Below are 14,842 nucleotides of genomic sequence, written 5' to 3' on the forward strand. Positions count from 1 at the left end.
CAGTTAAGAAGGGAAGAGCTCACGCAACACGCCACAAGAGGAACCTCAAAAACACTATGTGTGTGAGAGAAGCCGGACACAAAGGACTACATATTATGTGGTTCCATTTTTATGTTCTAAAACAGGGTCATCTTTGGTGTAGAGAATCAGAACAGTGGGCTGTGTGTGTGTGGAAAGTGACTGGAAAGAGACATAAGGGGACTTTCCGGGGCGATGATGATTGATGGCCCATATCTTGCTAGTGCTTAGGGTTAACGGTTGTGTCCATTTAATTAGCAATAATCGCACCTCGGATAAACCTCATTGGCTTCGATACTGCCACTGTGCAAAGCTAGTCGTGTCCATTTAAGATTCCTGAATTTCACTATATATATATATATTCCCCCAAAAAAAGAAAAAAACTAAAACTAAAACAAGCACTAGTTAACCATACACATACTTAAGTATTTAGGGGTGAGCGCATTGATGTCTGCAACTGTCTCTGAAATGAATCTAAAAATAAGATGTTCTGATGGATGGAGAGGAAAGGGCAGATGTAGAGGTAAGGCATAAAACATTTAAGAAAATACTAATTATTGATGGAGATTCTAGGTAGTTGGTAAATGGTCATTGTACAGTTCATTTATCTTTCCTGTATGTTAGAACATTTCATAATAGAAATTTTGAAAACATTTGACTACTCATCACTGTGTAATTGGTTGCAGTTTTTCTTTGGTGATTTATAAAATAACGGTATCTTAAGTTCCGTGACATATGGATGATAATTTTTTGGCTCCCCAAATATCCACGTGCCTCATTTCCCATGCTCCCTTGCACTTAGATTGGGACCATATGACTATTTGGGTCCATGGGCTTAGTACAAGTGATGTATATGTCACTTGTAGGCGATTAACAGCTAGTAGGCCTCGTCAATCTCTTTCCCACGGCCAGTGATCTCCGAGACCATGCGCTCCGGGGGTACAGCCAGTGAGGCAGTCTCTCGCGCCGGCCGGCGCGCGAAAACTAGATTATGTGGCACGTCAGTTAGGTCATACCGCGGTGGAAACGGCAGAGGTGGCTCTCGTTGTATTTGCTGAATGCCGCACGCACCGACGACCAGGCCGTGGGAGACGAGGATCGCCCGGCGCGCCGACACGAACCCAGGCCTTGACACCTCTGCAGGACCCACACCTATAGGGACGACCCCAGGGAGCAGACGCGGGGGAGACCCGGAGCCGCTGGAATTAGTTGGCTGGTGGGTGGAATGCGAGCTCAGTAACGAAGAAACTCGGTTATGAAATCGGGCCGGGCAAGGCGCCCGCCAGCCTGCGCACCGCACTCGGCGCCGACAAGCCGCGTTACTGCACGCCCTCCAGCCAGTCCCCGCGGCGCCCGTGGACCCCGACCCCCGCCTGACCCAACTTCCCCGGTCACACAAGGCTCCGCCGGAAGTCCCGCCTCCGGACATGGGGCCGCTCTGGCCCGCGCGGGCCCTTCTCGCTGGTGGGCTCGGGGCCTCTCGGCTGCACTGCGCTCCTCCGGCCGCCAGGGGAGGGCGAGGCCACAGAAGGGCCCCGCTGGCCCGCGACCGCCGCTCGACTGCTCCGCGGCGCGGTCTCGAGGAGCTCCGAGGCCTCCGCCTCCGGGCCGTTTCCCCGGCAACGCCTCCGGGCCGTTTCCCCGGCAACGCGCGGCCGGCCGTTCCAGCCCCTGCCATGGACGCTCTGTCCCACGCCGGCCCTCGCCCGGCTCGCGGCCGCCTAGGCGCGTCCTCCGGGACACAGGCTCCGGAGGCTCCCTGGACGCGCTTCTCGGCCTGGCTGGAGTGCGTGTGCGTGGTCACCTTCGACCTGGAGCTGGGCCAGGCGCTGGAGGTGAGCGGGGCCCGGCGGGGTTTGCCGGGCGGGGCGCTGGGCAGGCGCGGGTAGGGGGGTCGTCAGGCAGCCGCGAGCCCTCTGCGCGTGGGGTAGAGTCAGGCGGACACCGCGGGTGGCCTGTCCCTCCTCCGAAACCTGCGCCTGTCATCTCCTGAAAGGTGCGCTCTCCAGTAAAGGAACGAAAGGCAAGACTTCCCACTGGGATGCAGGAGATGGGAGCCCTGCACTTTTTATAGCCAAAGCGATGCTCTGGACTTGTCTCCATAAAACTGTCTCCCCGCTTTCCCCACACTGGCTGTGGCACCTTCTCCCTTCCGTCACTTCAGCCAGAATCCCAGGGGTCCCCCTTGACTCCTGCCCACATCCCATCCGTGGACAAGGCTGAGTGAAGTTTCACCTGCAACAAGGATCTCAGATCCATCCCCTCTGCTGCTGTGACCCCCTCCTTTCTCCTAAAGTCTGACCTTGTGGTTCTCAGGCTTAAATCTTACTTCAGCACCTTAAATCCTTCAGGTGCAGACCCCTGTGGGTCACATCCCAGCCACTCTGGTCAGCTGCACCCAGCTCTCTAGCCTGGGGTGCTCCCACTGCCTGCAGGCCTCCTTCCCACCCCACACACAGGGCAGCTTCTCTTCTGCCAGCGCAGCCATTGGGTAACCCCCCACAGAAAGCCATCGAAAGCAAAGTCAAGGAGCTGCCGTTCGTTCAGTCAGTAAATCGGGGTGAGCATTCGCCACCAGCCAGTCCCTGTGGTGCTAGAGCAGGACATGGGGGACAGAGTTAAACGAGAAGACAAGGCCCTGCTCCCTAGGAGTTCATACTTTGTGCCTGAGACACAGAGAATAAATGGTTCAGGACCCCCCACTGCACACTTAAGTGTGGGGGTCCCATACCTACGGGTGCACTAAAGCCTGTGGGTCAGGAGTGGCAGGGACACTACAGTGCAGGTCAGCTCAGAAGAGCGCCTGGCTACACCACGCCCGCTCTTGGAAACTCACCAGGCAGTATCTCAGCTAACTCTGGAGGCCATGGAGTGGCCTGCAGCCAGGCTTCCCAATCAGCCCCTTGTCCACCATGCTGTCCATACCCTCCCAGGCTGCAGCTCCTGGGCTGCGCAGTCTCAGGACCCTTTTCAGTCTTCAAAATCACTGAGGACCCCAAAGAGCTTATTGAGTGGGTCATGTCTACCAATGTTTACTGGAAACTAAAATTTAAAAATATTTAGTAATCCATTATACGAAACAAATGTCCTATGTATTAATATAAGTATTAACGTTTTCATGAAAACAACTACATTTTCCAAAAAAAAGTTTGGTGACAAGAGTGACATCATTTGACACTTTTACATACCTTTTTAACATCTGGCCAAATACAAAGCAGCTGGATTCTTACATCAGCTTCTATAGTCAGCATCCCATGCCGGTCTGAGCCGTGGCCTCTGGAAACGGCACTGTACCTGAGAGTGAGGGAGGCAGCCTGGACCTCATGGAACCCTAGAGCACCCAGCACCTTAGGAAGTGCAGTCCTGGAGGGTCTTCTCATAGCAAACTTGACTGCACGTGTCATCCTCAGGGACAACTGGATCACAGCAGCAGCAAACATGCTGGCTGGCTCAGGAGGAAAGGACGGACCTTCATGGGCCTGGGGAAGATGGGGATCATCATACAGCACAAGTCCACACACTCAGCCTCTCTCTGAGGGTCCACTACATGTCTCCCCTTGTCGAGGCATGGCCCAGCCTGACCTCTAGCTTCCGATCCCAGGAGGACTCACCAGCCCCTGAACGTGGGTTGCCAGTCAGGTGTCCTCATGGGGTCCCTGGACATGGGCATGGAGCTGGCAGGCCGAGATGGCCAGCTCAGATGCTACAAGAGTCCTGTGGCTGTCAGACCAGATTCAGACCACTGACTTCAGGGCGGAGGGCCCATTGTGGCCCTGCGCGGGCCACCAGCCACCCACCTCTCGGCTCTGCTCGACACAGACATACGAGGCCATGTCCTGAATGGTCCTATGGCCCCTGCCACTCTTGGAACCATCCGAAAGTGCCTGTGGGGGTCCAGCCCACAGACAGATACCCTCGGCTCTCCTCCCTCTTGGCCCTTCCTTCTTGGTGCCTCCTTAGCTGACATCTCCTGGAGGCTTCCACATGATGCCCTATTCTGTTATACCTCATAGATGTGCTGTCACCCTGTACAAATCCATATTCTGGGATGTCTGCTCCCTGCCGGGGTCTGGGATGCAGTCCCCGTCCTCAGGACATCTTGTGTGCCGCCCAGGAGACAGAATGGGGCCACAGCAGCAAGCCGAGAGTGAATGCGAACAGGGTGCTGTGTCGTTCCCACAGTGCGAGTTTCAGGGCAGAGCACCTCACCCTATCTGGGGCCTGGGGCACACCCAGAGGCAGCCTCGTTGCAGCCGAAGCCCAGCTCTGCCCTCGCCCAGGATTCAGGCAGGTTGAGTGAGGGGGGCCCTCGTGCGTGCAGGCCCTGGGCCCCTGGCCCTGCAGGCTTGGCACAGCCGCTTCCCAGGAGAGCTGGCCTGGTGCGTCCACGCACAGGCCACGGCCGCAGTGAGCCCAAGGCACACCAGCTCCCCAGGGGACACCTCAGGGCCTGGTAGGAGTGGGGGCCTTGCGGCTCCCTGCCTTTTGGTACCCCACAAGGAAATCCATTCTGGCTATGTGCTTGTGCACACTGCTCTGCCTGAGGCCCCAGCCTCGGCCTGCTGCCTCCTCTGGAGTGCCGCCTGTTGCTCACTGTGCGTGCTTTCACTGAACGTCTGCTCCCAGGGCATATGGCTTGTCTAGCTGGTCACATTCACTGGACACTGCCAGGGCCCAGGGCACTTTCCTGGGGTTCACACTCCAGGTGAGGTACAGGCCAGAAGCTCTCGGACCCCTGACTAGCAGGAGTGGGGGTGAAGACAGTCAAGGTGCTGTGGAGAGTCAGGGATACAACTGTGTCAGGTGACATCTGAGTACACACAAGATGAGGCGCTGGCCAGGCCCAGTCTGGGAGAGCATCCGGGGGGACTGGCACAGACTAAGACCCTCCAGCTGCATGGGGTGGGGTGCCGGAGGTGGCAGGGCCCTGTGGCTGCTCCAGCCAAGAAAGGAGGCCACCACCTGAAGCTGTGGGGATGGACCGACCGTCAGGACGGTGGAGTAGGGAGGCCCAACCAGTCTGGGCGAGTGGCCTCAGGGGCAAGGGGTGTAGGCAGGGAGTTGGAGAGCTCGCCCAGGTGTGTGCTGGCCTAGGCAAGGCAAGGATGGGGTGGCCTCATGCTGAGAGAGGGCTGGGGAGGTTGGGAGATCCCAGGGGAGAAGAGGAGGGTCTGCAGAGAGCCAACGGTGGACGAGGGCAGGCGTCTGAGCCCGCAAATATGGGAGAGACCCAGCACTGCATGTGCCCAGTGGTCACTGAGTGCTCTGTCCCCCACAGCTGGTATACCCCAGCGACTTCCGGCTCACGGACAAGGAGGTGGGTCCCGGCCCTCTGGGGAGCAGACGTCGCCCAGGAGCGACCCAGCCCTTACTGGGTTTCGTGTGTTTCAGAAAAGCAGCATCTGCTACCTGTCCTTTCCTGACTCCCACTCAGGTAGGCGACCCCACCTCTCCCCGGCTCTGGCTGGTGGGTGAGAGGAAGAAAGTGGGGAGGTGAAGCTGTCCAGGAGCCCCTATGGCCCAGGCCAGGGGCATCACGGCCTGTAAACGCCAGCCCTTCCTGCCTCCGTGGAGACACCCAGAGCCCCACAACACGACACCTGGCGGCCAGGTTCCCCTTCTTTGTGTGGAAAGAGGTTTTTCTGTGCAGAGGGACCAGCAGGGTCTAGTCTCCTTCACCCCACAACAGTGACCCCAGGAGCTGGGTCCCGGGTTCTGCTCCTCCCGGGGCCCAGGTGTCTGGACAAGCTGAGCCCGCTCTCACCCTAGTCTCCCAGCTGCCCACCTGTGGGCTGCCATTGGTGCTTCTGTGTGTTCAGGCTTTACTTTGAAACTCTCAGGTGCAAGAGTTAGGACACAGGGACTTCTGTAGGGAGACTCAGACCCAGCGGGTGGGTGGGGCCTGGCAGAGGCCAGCCTCAAGGGCCGTCAACCGTCCCTGCTGTCCCCACCCCGAATGGTGGCAGGAGACGCTCCAGCCCTGACGCAGCAGCGTGGCGGGGGCTGCCTCCCTTCCTAGGCTGCCTCGGGGACACGCAATTCAGCTTCCGAATCCGTCAGTGTGGAGGACAGAGGAGCCCCTGGTCCACCGACGACAGGCATTATGACAGTGGGGCCCCCGTGTCATTGCAGGTGAGAGTAGGAGGCGGGTGTTGTGCCCAGGGCCTTCAAGATGCCTGTGTCCTGTGGCAGGAGAGGCACTGGCCAGCCCAGGCCAGTAGGGTGTCCACCTCCCACAAGGCCTGTGGGCCTGCACCCCAGCCTTGATGGGGGTGGGGCAGCTCTTTTGTGGACCCCCAAGGTCCCTGGAGCTCTTCCTGTGCACTGTGCGTGCAGAGGGCATGGCTTGTGTGTGGAGGTGTCATGGGCTGCCATGTCCCCTCTGGAGGTGTCGCCCAGCCTCTGAGCCGAGGAGCCCCAGACTGACCTCCATGGCTGGGGAGAGCATGGAGCAGCCTCCGCAGAGTGGGCCGGGGGCAGTGGGCACAGCCTGGCTGACTGTTCCTTCCAGAAAGAGTCATCACACTACTTTGGCTACGTGTACTTCAGGCAAGTGAAGGACAGCTCCATGAAGAGGGGCTACTTCCAGAAGGTGAGCCACCTGGGGTGGCACTGTTGAGGGGCGGGGCTGGCTGCCATCGGGAGGGACTGATGGGCTAGGAGTCCTGGGCCTCCAGGCGCTCCCACTCCGGAGACCTGCAGTCGCTTGGCACGAGGTGGAGCCCACTGCCCTGGGCCCTGTGGCCGCCCCACCAGGCAGTGGACAGGGGTGGGGGCACGACTGCGCCCAGCACAGCACCTGCAGCCTGTCTGTCCCTGCCCCTCACTGCTGGCTGGAGGCGCCTCATCACACTCTCGGGAGTAAGATAAGTTCAGTGTGGAACTGCTTGACCCCTGGGAGGTGGTCCCAGGAATCACCCACACGCCTTGCCCTCTGAAGGCCTGGGGTCCAGCCCTGCCTTGATGTGGGGTGGGGGGCAGGCTGTGGGTTTTCTCATCTAATAAGCCTGGGGCCTGGGTTGGGCCATTCCTGGGAACAGTTGTCCTATGGAGTTGGTGGGACACGCAGACCCTGGTGTGCTGTGGAGGAGGCTGGCCTCAGGGGTCCCTGCAGTCTCCTGAGTGGCTGGGGTGACCTCTGACCGGCCGCATGGGCCCTGCAGTCTCTCGTGCTGGTGTCTCGCCTGCCCTTTGTCCGGCTGTTCCAGGCACTGCTGAGCCTGATCGCCCCTGAGTACTTCGACAAGCTAGTGCCCTGCCTGGAGGCAGGTGAGTGGCCCTCAGGCGAGGCCAGAGATTGCATCGTCTGGCCGTAGCTCCAGTGGGCAGGCTCCTGACGCGGGCTGCCTGTGTCCACAGTGTGCAATGAGATTGACCAGTGGCCAGCCCCCGAGCCTGGGCAGACCCTGAACCTGCCTGTTGTTGGCGTCGTCCTTCAGGTGAGGGTCGGCCCATGGGTGGGGAGGCCCCAGGGCCATGGATGTCCCCACTCCTGCTGGCAGCTGCTCCCTTTGCCCCATAGGTGCGCGTCCCGTCCAGGGTGGACAAGCCTGACTGCAGTTCTCTGAAGCAGTGTGGCCATGAGGTGGGGTCAGCAGCCCTCCCCTTACCCCTTCTACACCCCACCTGCCGGGAGTGCTGTGGGGTGTCCAGACCTGGGCAGAGCCAGAGCCCTGCGTCTCCCTGCAGGCCTGGGTGCCCTCGCCCTCTCCAGTGCTGGGGGGAGTGGGCATGGGGAGGTGTGCGGGCAGGGGCTGCAGTCCCCAGGGCTCTTCGGGAGTCCCTGTGCTGCTTAGGACTTGCTCGGTGGCAGCCTCGCCCTCACTCTGATACCACCCATCCCTCCTCTCAGAACCTGCTGCTGACCCCGCTGGTCCTTAGCAGTGTCCATGAGCTGGACCTGTTCAGGTGAGCCCCACAGGCCACCGCTCACTGCCTGCCAGGCGGTGAGCCAGCCCATGAGGTTCAGGCCTGGGCAGGGCTCTGGGGACTGCCCACCAGGAATTAACCCTCGGCCAGTTCCCAGGGAGAGTGGTACCAAAGAGGAAGCCAGTGCCCAATGTCTGCACCCAGGGGAAGTAGGCACGGTGGGTGGGAAGGTTCCGGAAGGAAGGCAGGGAGGGGAAGAGAAGGGAGGGGAGAGCTGTGTTGGGAGACATTCGCTGCCTGAGGCTGCCCTGCTCAGGGTGAGCCTGCAAGGGAGCTGGGCCCTGCAGGAGCCAGGGCTGCCAGCTCGAAAGGGGCGCAGGGCCAGGCCAACACGGGTGGACTGTCGGAGCACACCTTCCGCCTCTTCACGCTGGGCCCGCCTGGGAGGTGGGGGCCTGAGGAGCCTGCGCTGCGCCCAGTCTGCCGGATTCTCACGCCGCTGGCAGGTGCTTCCAGCCCGTGCTGACCCATGTGCAAATGCTGTGGGAGCTTATGCTCCTCGGGGAGCCCCTGGTGGTCCTGGCGCCCTCGCCCGCGGTGTCCTCGGAGATGGTGCTGGCCTTGACCAGGTGAGCCAGGCATTGATGGGAGGGGTGCCAGGGCGCTGGACACGCCCTGCTGTGCTCACCGCCCAGCTGTGCGTCCCGCAGCTGCGTGCAGCCCCTCAAGTTCTGCTGCGACTACCGCCCTTACTTCACCGTCCACGACAGCGAGTTCAAGGAGTTCACCACTCGCACGCAAGCCCCGTAAGTGCCACGCCGTCTGCCCGACCACGTCCGCCCCTGAGCCTGCCTCTGCCTCTTCTCCCTCTCTCTCTCCTCTCTCTCTAGACCAAACGTGGTCCTGGGAGTCACAAACCCTTTCTTTATCAAAACACTCCAGCACTGGCCCCACATCCTCCGCATCGGGGAGCCCAAGCTGTCAGGTGAGGCTGGCCCCGCCTCTGCCCATCGCGTCCCAGGGGCCTGGGGCGGGACAGTCGGTGGCCTACTCAGAGGGTCTTGGATCTGAGCCTGCGGGCACTGACCCGGCCGGCCCCGGCTGTGTCGTAGGGGGTCTTCCTAAACAGGTCAAGCTGAAAAAGCCCTCGAGGCTGAAGACCCTCGATACCAAACCAGGTGTGTGCCCCTCGGGCTGAACCCCTCCTCTCCTTCCAGGACCCAGGTGGGGCGGGGGCGGGGGCGGCGAGGGAGGGAGGCCCCTGGGACAGGTCCGCAGCTCTGCCTCCCGCCAGGCCTCTACACCGCGTATACGGCCCACCTGCACCGCGACAAGGCGCTGCTCAAACGGCTGCTGGGGGGCCTGCCCAAGAAGCGGGCGCCAGGTGCACTGGCCGCGCTGCTGCGGACGCACCTGCTGGAGCTCACGCAGAGCTTCGTCATCCCGCTGGTGAGGCCCAGGGCAGGCAGGGTGGGGCAGGGCTGCGGCCCCCGCTCACTGCCCTCCCCCCGCAGGAGCACTACATGGCCAGTCTCATGCCCCTGCAGAAGAGCGTCACGCCCTGGAAGGTGGGCTCCGGGTCCACGTGGCCGTCGGGCAGGGGCTGGACGCAGGCGGGGAGTGGAGGGGTTCCTGTGCTGATTCCAGAGGAGGGAGGTCGTGGGTGTGCAGGTGCACCCAGAGCACCAGGTTTCCCCACCCGTTCCGGACGTCCTTTCCAGGCTAGAGAAGTGGGGACTCGAAGTTCTCTCTGGAATCTGTCCCAGGCAGGGTGGGGGCCGAGGAGTATGACTGGAGGGTCCTGGCTGGCGAGGCGGGGCTAGTGAGGCTGTGCCCGCCCCTCACTCCGCCTCTGTCTCAGGCCCCTCCCCAGATCCGCCCCTTCCACCAGGACGACTTCCTGCGCAGCCTGGATCATGCGGGGCCCCAGCTCACCTGCATCCTCAAGGGTGACTGGCTGGGCCTCTACAGGTGGGTGGACAGCAGGCAGGGCCCCGAGGCTCTTGCTGCTGGTGGATGCAGGAAGCCTGTGCCCACCCCTTGGCTCATGGGATCAGCCCCACAGCCGCTGCCTCTCGTCACCCACAGGCGGTTTTTCAAGTCCCCCCATTTTGACGGCTGGTACCGGCAGAGGCGCAAAGAGATGGCGCATAAACTGGAGGCGCTGCACCTGGAGGCCATCTGTGAGGCGGTAAGGGGCTGGGGCGTGGTCACAGGCCCAGCGCTGGGCCAGGGCCTAGGTGATGGGTGACCACGTCTTTTCATGACAGGACATTGAGACCTGGATGAAGGACAAGTCCGAGGTGGAGGTTGTCGACCTGGTCCTGAAACTTCGAGAGAAGCTGGTGAGACGCCTCCTGGCCCTGCCCAGCCCGGGCCGGAGGACATGGAGGTGGCCTGCCCCTGATCACCACTGCCCCCGCAGGTGCGGGCACAGGGCCACCAGCTCCCTGTGAAGGAGGAGATACTGCATCGGGCCCAGCTGAACATCGACATGGTCATCGGCTCCCTGCCCAAGGACCTGCAGGCCGTCCTGTGCCCCCGCTAGGACAGGCCGAGCGGCAGGTTCCAGGAGCGTGTGTGTCCCTGGGGGCCTGGGTCTGGCCAAGCTTCCTTCTCCCCAGTGAGGGGCAGCCCCAGCCAAGCATGAGTTCCCCAACGCAAGCTCCCTGCTGCTTCCTGGCCTTGCCCACTTCCCAGCACCACTACTGTGCTGCAGTAAAAGTGGCATTTGGAACCACAGCCTAGCTCCTGACTGCTGGCAGGTCCTGTGTTGGCTGGAGTCTCACCTCCCCCTGGGCCCCACCTGCCCTCCACAGGGCGGCAGGCTCAGGGGCGGGGCTGGCTGTGAGCCCTTGCCGATCTGGGCCGGGGGCCACCGCCCCCTCCAGGCACCCATCTGCCCCAACTCCCCGGGGCCCCGGGCGGTGCATTTGATGTTCTTTAGTCCCACCAGGCTGCCCAGGCCGGGACTGGAGGAGGCAGCTGACACGCAGACGCCTCTCCTCACCCAGTCCATCTACCCGCTTGCCCTGGGTTGGGGCTGCCCCACCTACGGCGGCCGCTAGAGGGCAGTGTGACGGCTTGGCGGCGCCCCAACCCTCCGAGCATTGTCCCGTGCAGCCCACTGGGCACCATGTCTGCTCCTACCGCCCCACCTTGCTTCTCAGCTGATAGGCACCCGAGTTACCGCGTTATGTGCATCTACCCCCACGTGCAGCCTGAGCAACTTTGGACTCTAGCCCCACCCCCCAACCCCCAATCTCAGAGGTGATGTACTCTGTCAAGGACAGCCCAGGGTGACAGCAGTGCCAGCCAGGGGAAGGGTGGGTGTGAGGTGTGACCCCGAGCTGCGGGCCGGCAGTGAGTCTCCCAGCCTGCAGCCTCCAGACCCCTCATCGGAGGGGTGCTGTATGCTGTAGCTGTGTGACCCGTGAGGCCTGCACAGGGTCCTGACGGGGTGGGCGTGGGTGGGGGGTTGTCCTTCTATTCCCCACTCAGCCCATGCCCTGGATGCAGTGCTCATGTCGCCTGCACTCCTCCCCTGCTGGCTGGCAGCTGGTGCAGGTTGTCTGGGCTGACCACGGCCTAGGACAGCCTGTCACTGTCCCCCTTCTAAGGACAGCTGAGCCCAGCCTGGTGCAGGGTCCCAGGACGTGAGCGCAACTAAACAGAACACAGCACAGGCAGGCAGAGGTAGTGGGTCCGTTTTTGGAGAAAGAACAAGCGGGAGGCCCGGAAGTGAGAAAGGCTCCACATTGGCCCCCAATGCCACTGGGTGGCCTGCCCCTAGCTGTCTGTCGAGGGGTGCCCCCCCCCCAGGGTATCATCTCCAAGGGGGTCTGTGACAACACCAGCACCTTCCTTGTGACTGGCAGGCTCTCTGACCTCCACAAGAAGGGGCTGAGAGGACAGACAGTGGAGACCTTCTTACCCTAACCCCTAACCCTAACTCCGCTGGCCAGACACAGCACCGGGCATGGGCCCCCCTCAGCATTACAACCCCACCCATGAGGGGTATGCCCCAAACCTCACTCCAGCTTGTGCTTGCCATACTGGTCATCTCATTGCCTTTCTAAGGGCTCCTGTGCATGAAGGAGGGCTGGGGTGGCGGCCACAGGATTCAGGGCAGGGGCTGCAAGGTGGCCTCCACAAAGCCACCATCAGTACAGAAAGGTACAACCAGATTCCCCTGGTCCTGGCTTCCTGCCCCAAGGTCCAATGGGGACAGGGGTTTGGGGGAGGGACACCGGGCAGGGTGGGCACCGCTGCCCAGGGTAGGATCCCAGGCTGAAGTGTAGAGGTAGGAGGAAGCCTGTCCCCTGGAGTGCCTGGAACCGTGGAGTTGTCTTCCTCGTGCCTGACCCCCTGTGCAGACGATGCGCCTGGGGGCTACTCCGTCCTCTCTGCCCAGAGGCCGCTTATTCTCTCCCAGGATCAGGTCAGCTCTGGCGTGGCTGAGCTCTGACCCCCCCAACACAGGGTTGGAGGAAAACGGGCAGATGGATTAAAGGAAGCAGATCTGCCCCCAACAGAGCCCCGCAGGCAGGGGGCCTGGAGAGGCAGAACCAGTTGGTCCAAGAGGGTGCTGTGCTCAGGCCCCTGGGGCCGCCAGAGATTGGAGGGGCTGTGTCAAAGCCTGGTTGAGTGGCCCGGGTGGGGGTGGGGCTGGGGCTAGGGTGGAGGTGGCAGTCGCTGTGCCAGGGAACAGGAAGGACAGTTCACCCCCAAGCTTCCTGCGTGCACTCTATTTAAAGATTCCCTTCTAGTGGGGGATAGTGGCCTTCCCACATTTTGGTATTAAAATGCCCTATAAAACACAATGCTTGTGTTTTAACTTCCTTTTTGATGAAAAGTTGGCATCCCTGTCAGACACTGGTAATTTTTGGATCCCCTGCGGTGGGGACTGGGTGGGTCATGTGTATGTGGTTCAGGGCTGAAGGGGTGAAGGTCTGGCCTGGCTGGTTGGAGTGGGAGGACTGCTGAGACGCTGACATAAGTAAGTGACCGGGTTCTTGAGCATTGGGGGTAGGTCTCAGGGTCAGGGGAGCCGAGTGCAAGGAGGGAGAAGTCCCAATGTGTGGGTGCAGGTTGGGGGTTGGGGTCTCCAACCGCTGTGCTGCTCACCACACCTGGTCCTGTGGTTGGAGACTAAGGGCCAGTGGGAGCACGTGGCGTCCCCACCTCTTAAGTCCAGAAGGCCCCAGTGCAAACTGGGGATTGGAGTGGCAGAAGTGGAACAAGCTCACGTCCAGAGCTGGCACCCTACCTCCAGGGCTGGAGGATCCTGGGTGCGGGTCCCCAGAGGCCCACGGGTGGGGGAGGAAAAGGGGAAAAGCAGCACAGCTGGGGGACCACGGATGAGTTGTTAGGACACTCGCAGGTGTCTTTCCCCTAGGAGGTTAGGCGTGCTGAGGCTTAAGGGAAGGGGGCAAGGCCCAGCAGCCCCCACCCCCGGAAAAGGCAGGGGTGTGGCCGGCCTGTTCCCAGTCTGAGGGTGGGGGTACCGGTGCCCGACCCGCCTCGCAGGGAACCGCGACGGCGCCGGGGTCCTCGGTCTGGAGCTGCGCAATCCCCTGGTGCTAAGGCCTGAGCTCCCCTGTGGCCCGGGGCGCTCCCGGGATGGTGACGAGGCCGAGGGGCGCTCGCTGCCTGGCGCAGATCTGGGTCCGAGCCGGACTGCAACTCCTCCGCGCTGCGGCGCACCCACTGCGGGCGGGGGCGCGGGGGCCCGCGGGGAGCGCCCAGTCGGCCCCGCCCTCCCTCCCCCTCCTCCCGCCCCTCCCCCTCCGCCCTCCCCTTCCCCTTCGGGGGCGGGGCCTCTCTCTGCTCCCGCGCTCCGGCCCCTCCTCGGCCACACAAAGGCCCGTCTCCATGGCAGCCGCACGGGCCGCAGCGCAGCGCCGATCGAGGCTCCGGCGCCATCGAATCTTGGCGGCTGACTTGCAGGTACCGAAATCGGGGTACAGGGCCCGCGGAGTGGCCACGCTGGTCGGGGGGCTTCGCCGTTAGCTCCACTCTGCCCCTGCCTTCCGCACTCGGGGCGCGGGGACTCGGGTAGCTGCCGCTCCGCGGAGGGTGACTCGGGCCGCGGCAGCCGTTTGTCCATTCGGCAGGGCCGGGCCGCTCCTGCCCCACGCCCTTTCTGGTGATCCTCGAGGACTGCGGCGCCGGGGGCGGGGGCTGAGCGGGCCTAGCCCAGCCGAGGGTCCCCCGCAGCGCGCGGCGCCCTCTCCCGCCGCCCGGGTCCCTCTGGAGCCTCTCACTGCCCTTCTGGTTCCCGACCCTCCCTCCGCGCCCATGCTCCCCATCTCTCCAGCCACCGAGATCCGTCCCAGGGCCAAGATAGTCCCTGTTGTGCAAGAGCTGCCGGCACCCACCCCGCCCATCCACCCAGCCTTGGTGTTAGGGTGGCCAAGCCCGGCTCTCCTCAGGGGGCTGGGTCTTCGTCAGGCCTGGGCAGCCCCCACACCGCCTGGGGTTCCTTGTGAGGAGGGCCTGGGCTGCTCCTGGGGGGCTGGAAGGTAGTGCAGGGCTCTGGCTTGGGACTAGGAGAGCCCAGCACCAGTTCCCGGAAAATCCTGGTGTCCTGGGGTCTGCTTGTTCCCAGGGCCGCTGGGACAGGTGCTGTTGTAGTTTGTTGTGTGGTGTTTGGGTGAACACCTTGGGCCCTGCCCCTCACCCTCTGGCCTTGCACCCTGGCATGCCTCCTCCTGCAGGAAGCCTTCTTGGATGGGCCTTTCCAGCCCCTCTGCTCAGGCTACTTGGCTGATTGGCTGGGGGTTGGGGGGTCTCTGAGCTCACCAGCCCCAGAGCTTCCTGCTATGTCGTTGAGCTTCTCTCCCCAGCAACTTGGAAAAGGAAGGGGTCTGTCCCCCTGTGCTCACCACGGCCTGTGGTGGGGGTCATGACTGGGGGTGGGCTAGGCCCCAAAGCTGGTGGGATGTTCTGGGGT

The 14,842-nt window shown here is 62.3% G+C and overlaps 2 protein-coding genes across 12 annotated transcripts in view; both read left to right on the plus strand.

Moving 5' to 3' along the window:
- The first annotated feature begins 1,138 nt into the window (after nucleotides 1–1,138).
- DENND6B (DENN domain containing 6B) lies at nucleotides 1,139–12,701 on the plus strand. 3 transcript variants are annotated; one of them, XM_081059516.1, is made up of 19 exons: nucleotides 1,339–1,853; nucleotides 5,297–5,335; nucleotides 5,410–5,452; nucleotides 6,038–6,150; nucleotides 6,530–6,610; nucleotides 7,182–7,287; nucleotides 7,378–7,457; nucleotides 7,541–7,603; nucleotides 7,871–7,926; nucleotides 8,394–8,516; nucleotides 8,598–8,693; nucleotides 8,778–8,872; nucleotides 9,000–9,065; nucleotides 9,182–9,336; nucleotides 9,402–9,455; nucleotides 9,749–9,858; nucleotides 9,976–10,078; nucleotides 10,158–10,232; nucleotides 10,313–12,701. In XM_081059516.1, exons 1-19 carry the CDS (start codon nucleotides 1,446–1,448, stop codon nucleotides 10,433–10,435), a joined length of 1,989 nt encoding a protein of 662 aa, XP_080915642.1. In that variant the 5' UTR covers nucleotides 1,339–1,445; the 3' UTR covers nucleotides 10,436–12,701. The 3 variants fall into 3 exon arrangements, with proteins under 3 accessions (XP_080915641.1, XP_080915642.1, XP_080915643.1); XM_081059517.1 differs by having other exon boundaries at nucleotides 9,435–9,455; XM_081059515.1 differs by having other exon boundaries at nucleotides 1,139–1,853; nucleotides 5,297–5,452; nucleotides 9,435–9,455.
- Nucleotides 12,702–13,742: 1,041 nt separating this feature from the next.
- The window catches only part of PLXNB2 (plexin B2), a 28,619-nt gene continuing 27,519 nt past the window's right edge, over nucleotides 13,743–14,842 (plus strand). For 5 of the 9 annotated variants that reach the window (XM_081059451.1, XM_081059449.1, XM_081059441.1 and 2 more), the window contains exon 1: nucleotides 13,744–13,836. The gene's annotated coding sequence lies outside the window, so the exon portion shown is untranslated. Of the gene's footprint in view, nucleotides 13,837–14,842 lie in introns of all 9 variants that reach the window. The other 4 variants (XM_081059437.1, XM_081059448.1, XM_081059446.1 and 1 more) reach the window with 3 other exon arrangements.

The sequence above is a fragment of the Rhinolophus hipposideros genome (assembly GCF_964194185.1).
Source record: "Rhinolophus hipposideros genome assembly, chromosome: 9".
Lineage (NCBI taxonomy): Eukaryota > Metazoa > Chordata > Mammalia > Chiroptera > Rhinolophidae > Rhinolophus > Rhinolophus hipposideros.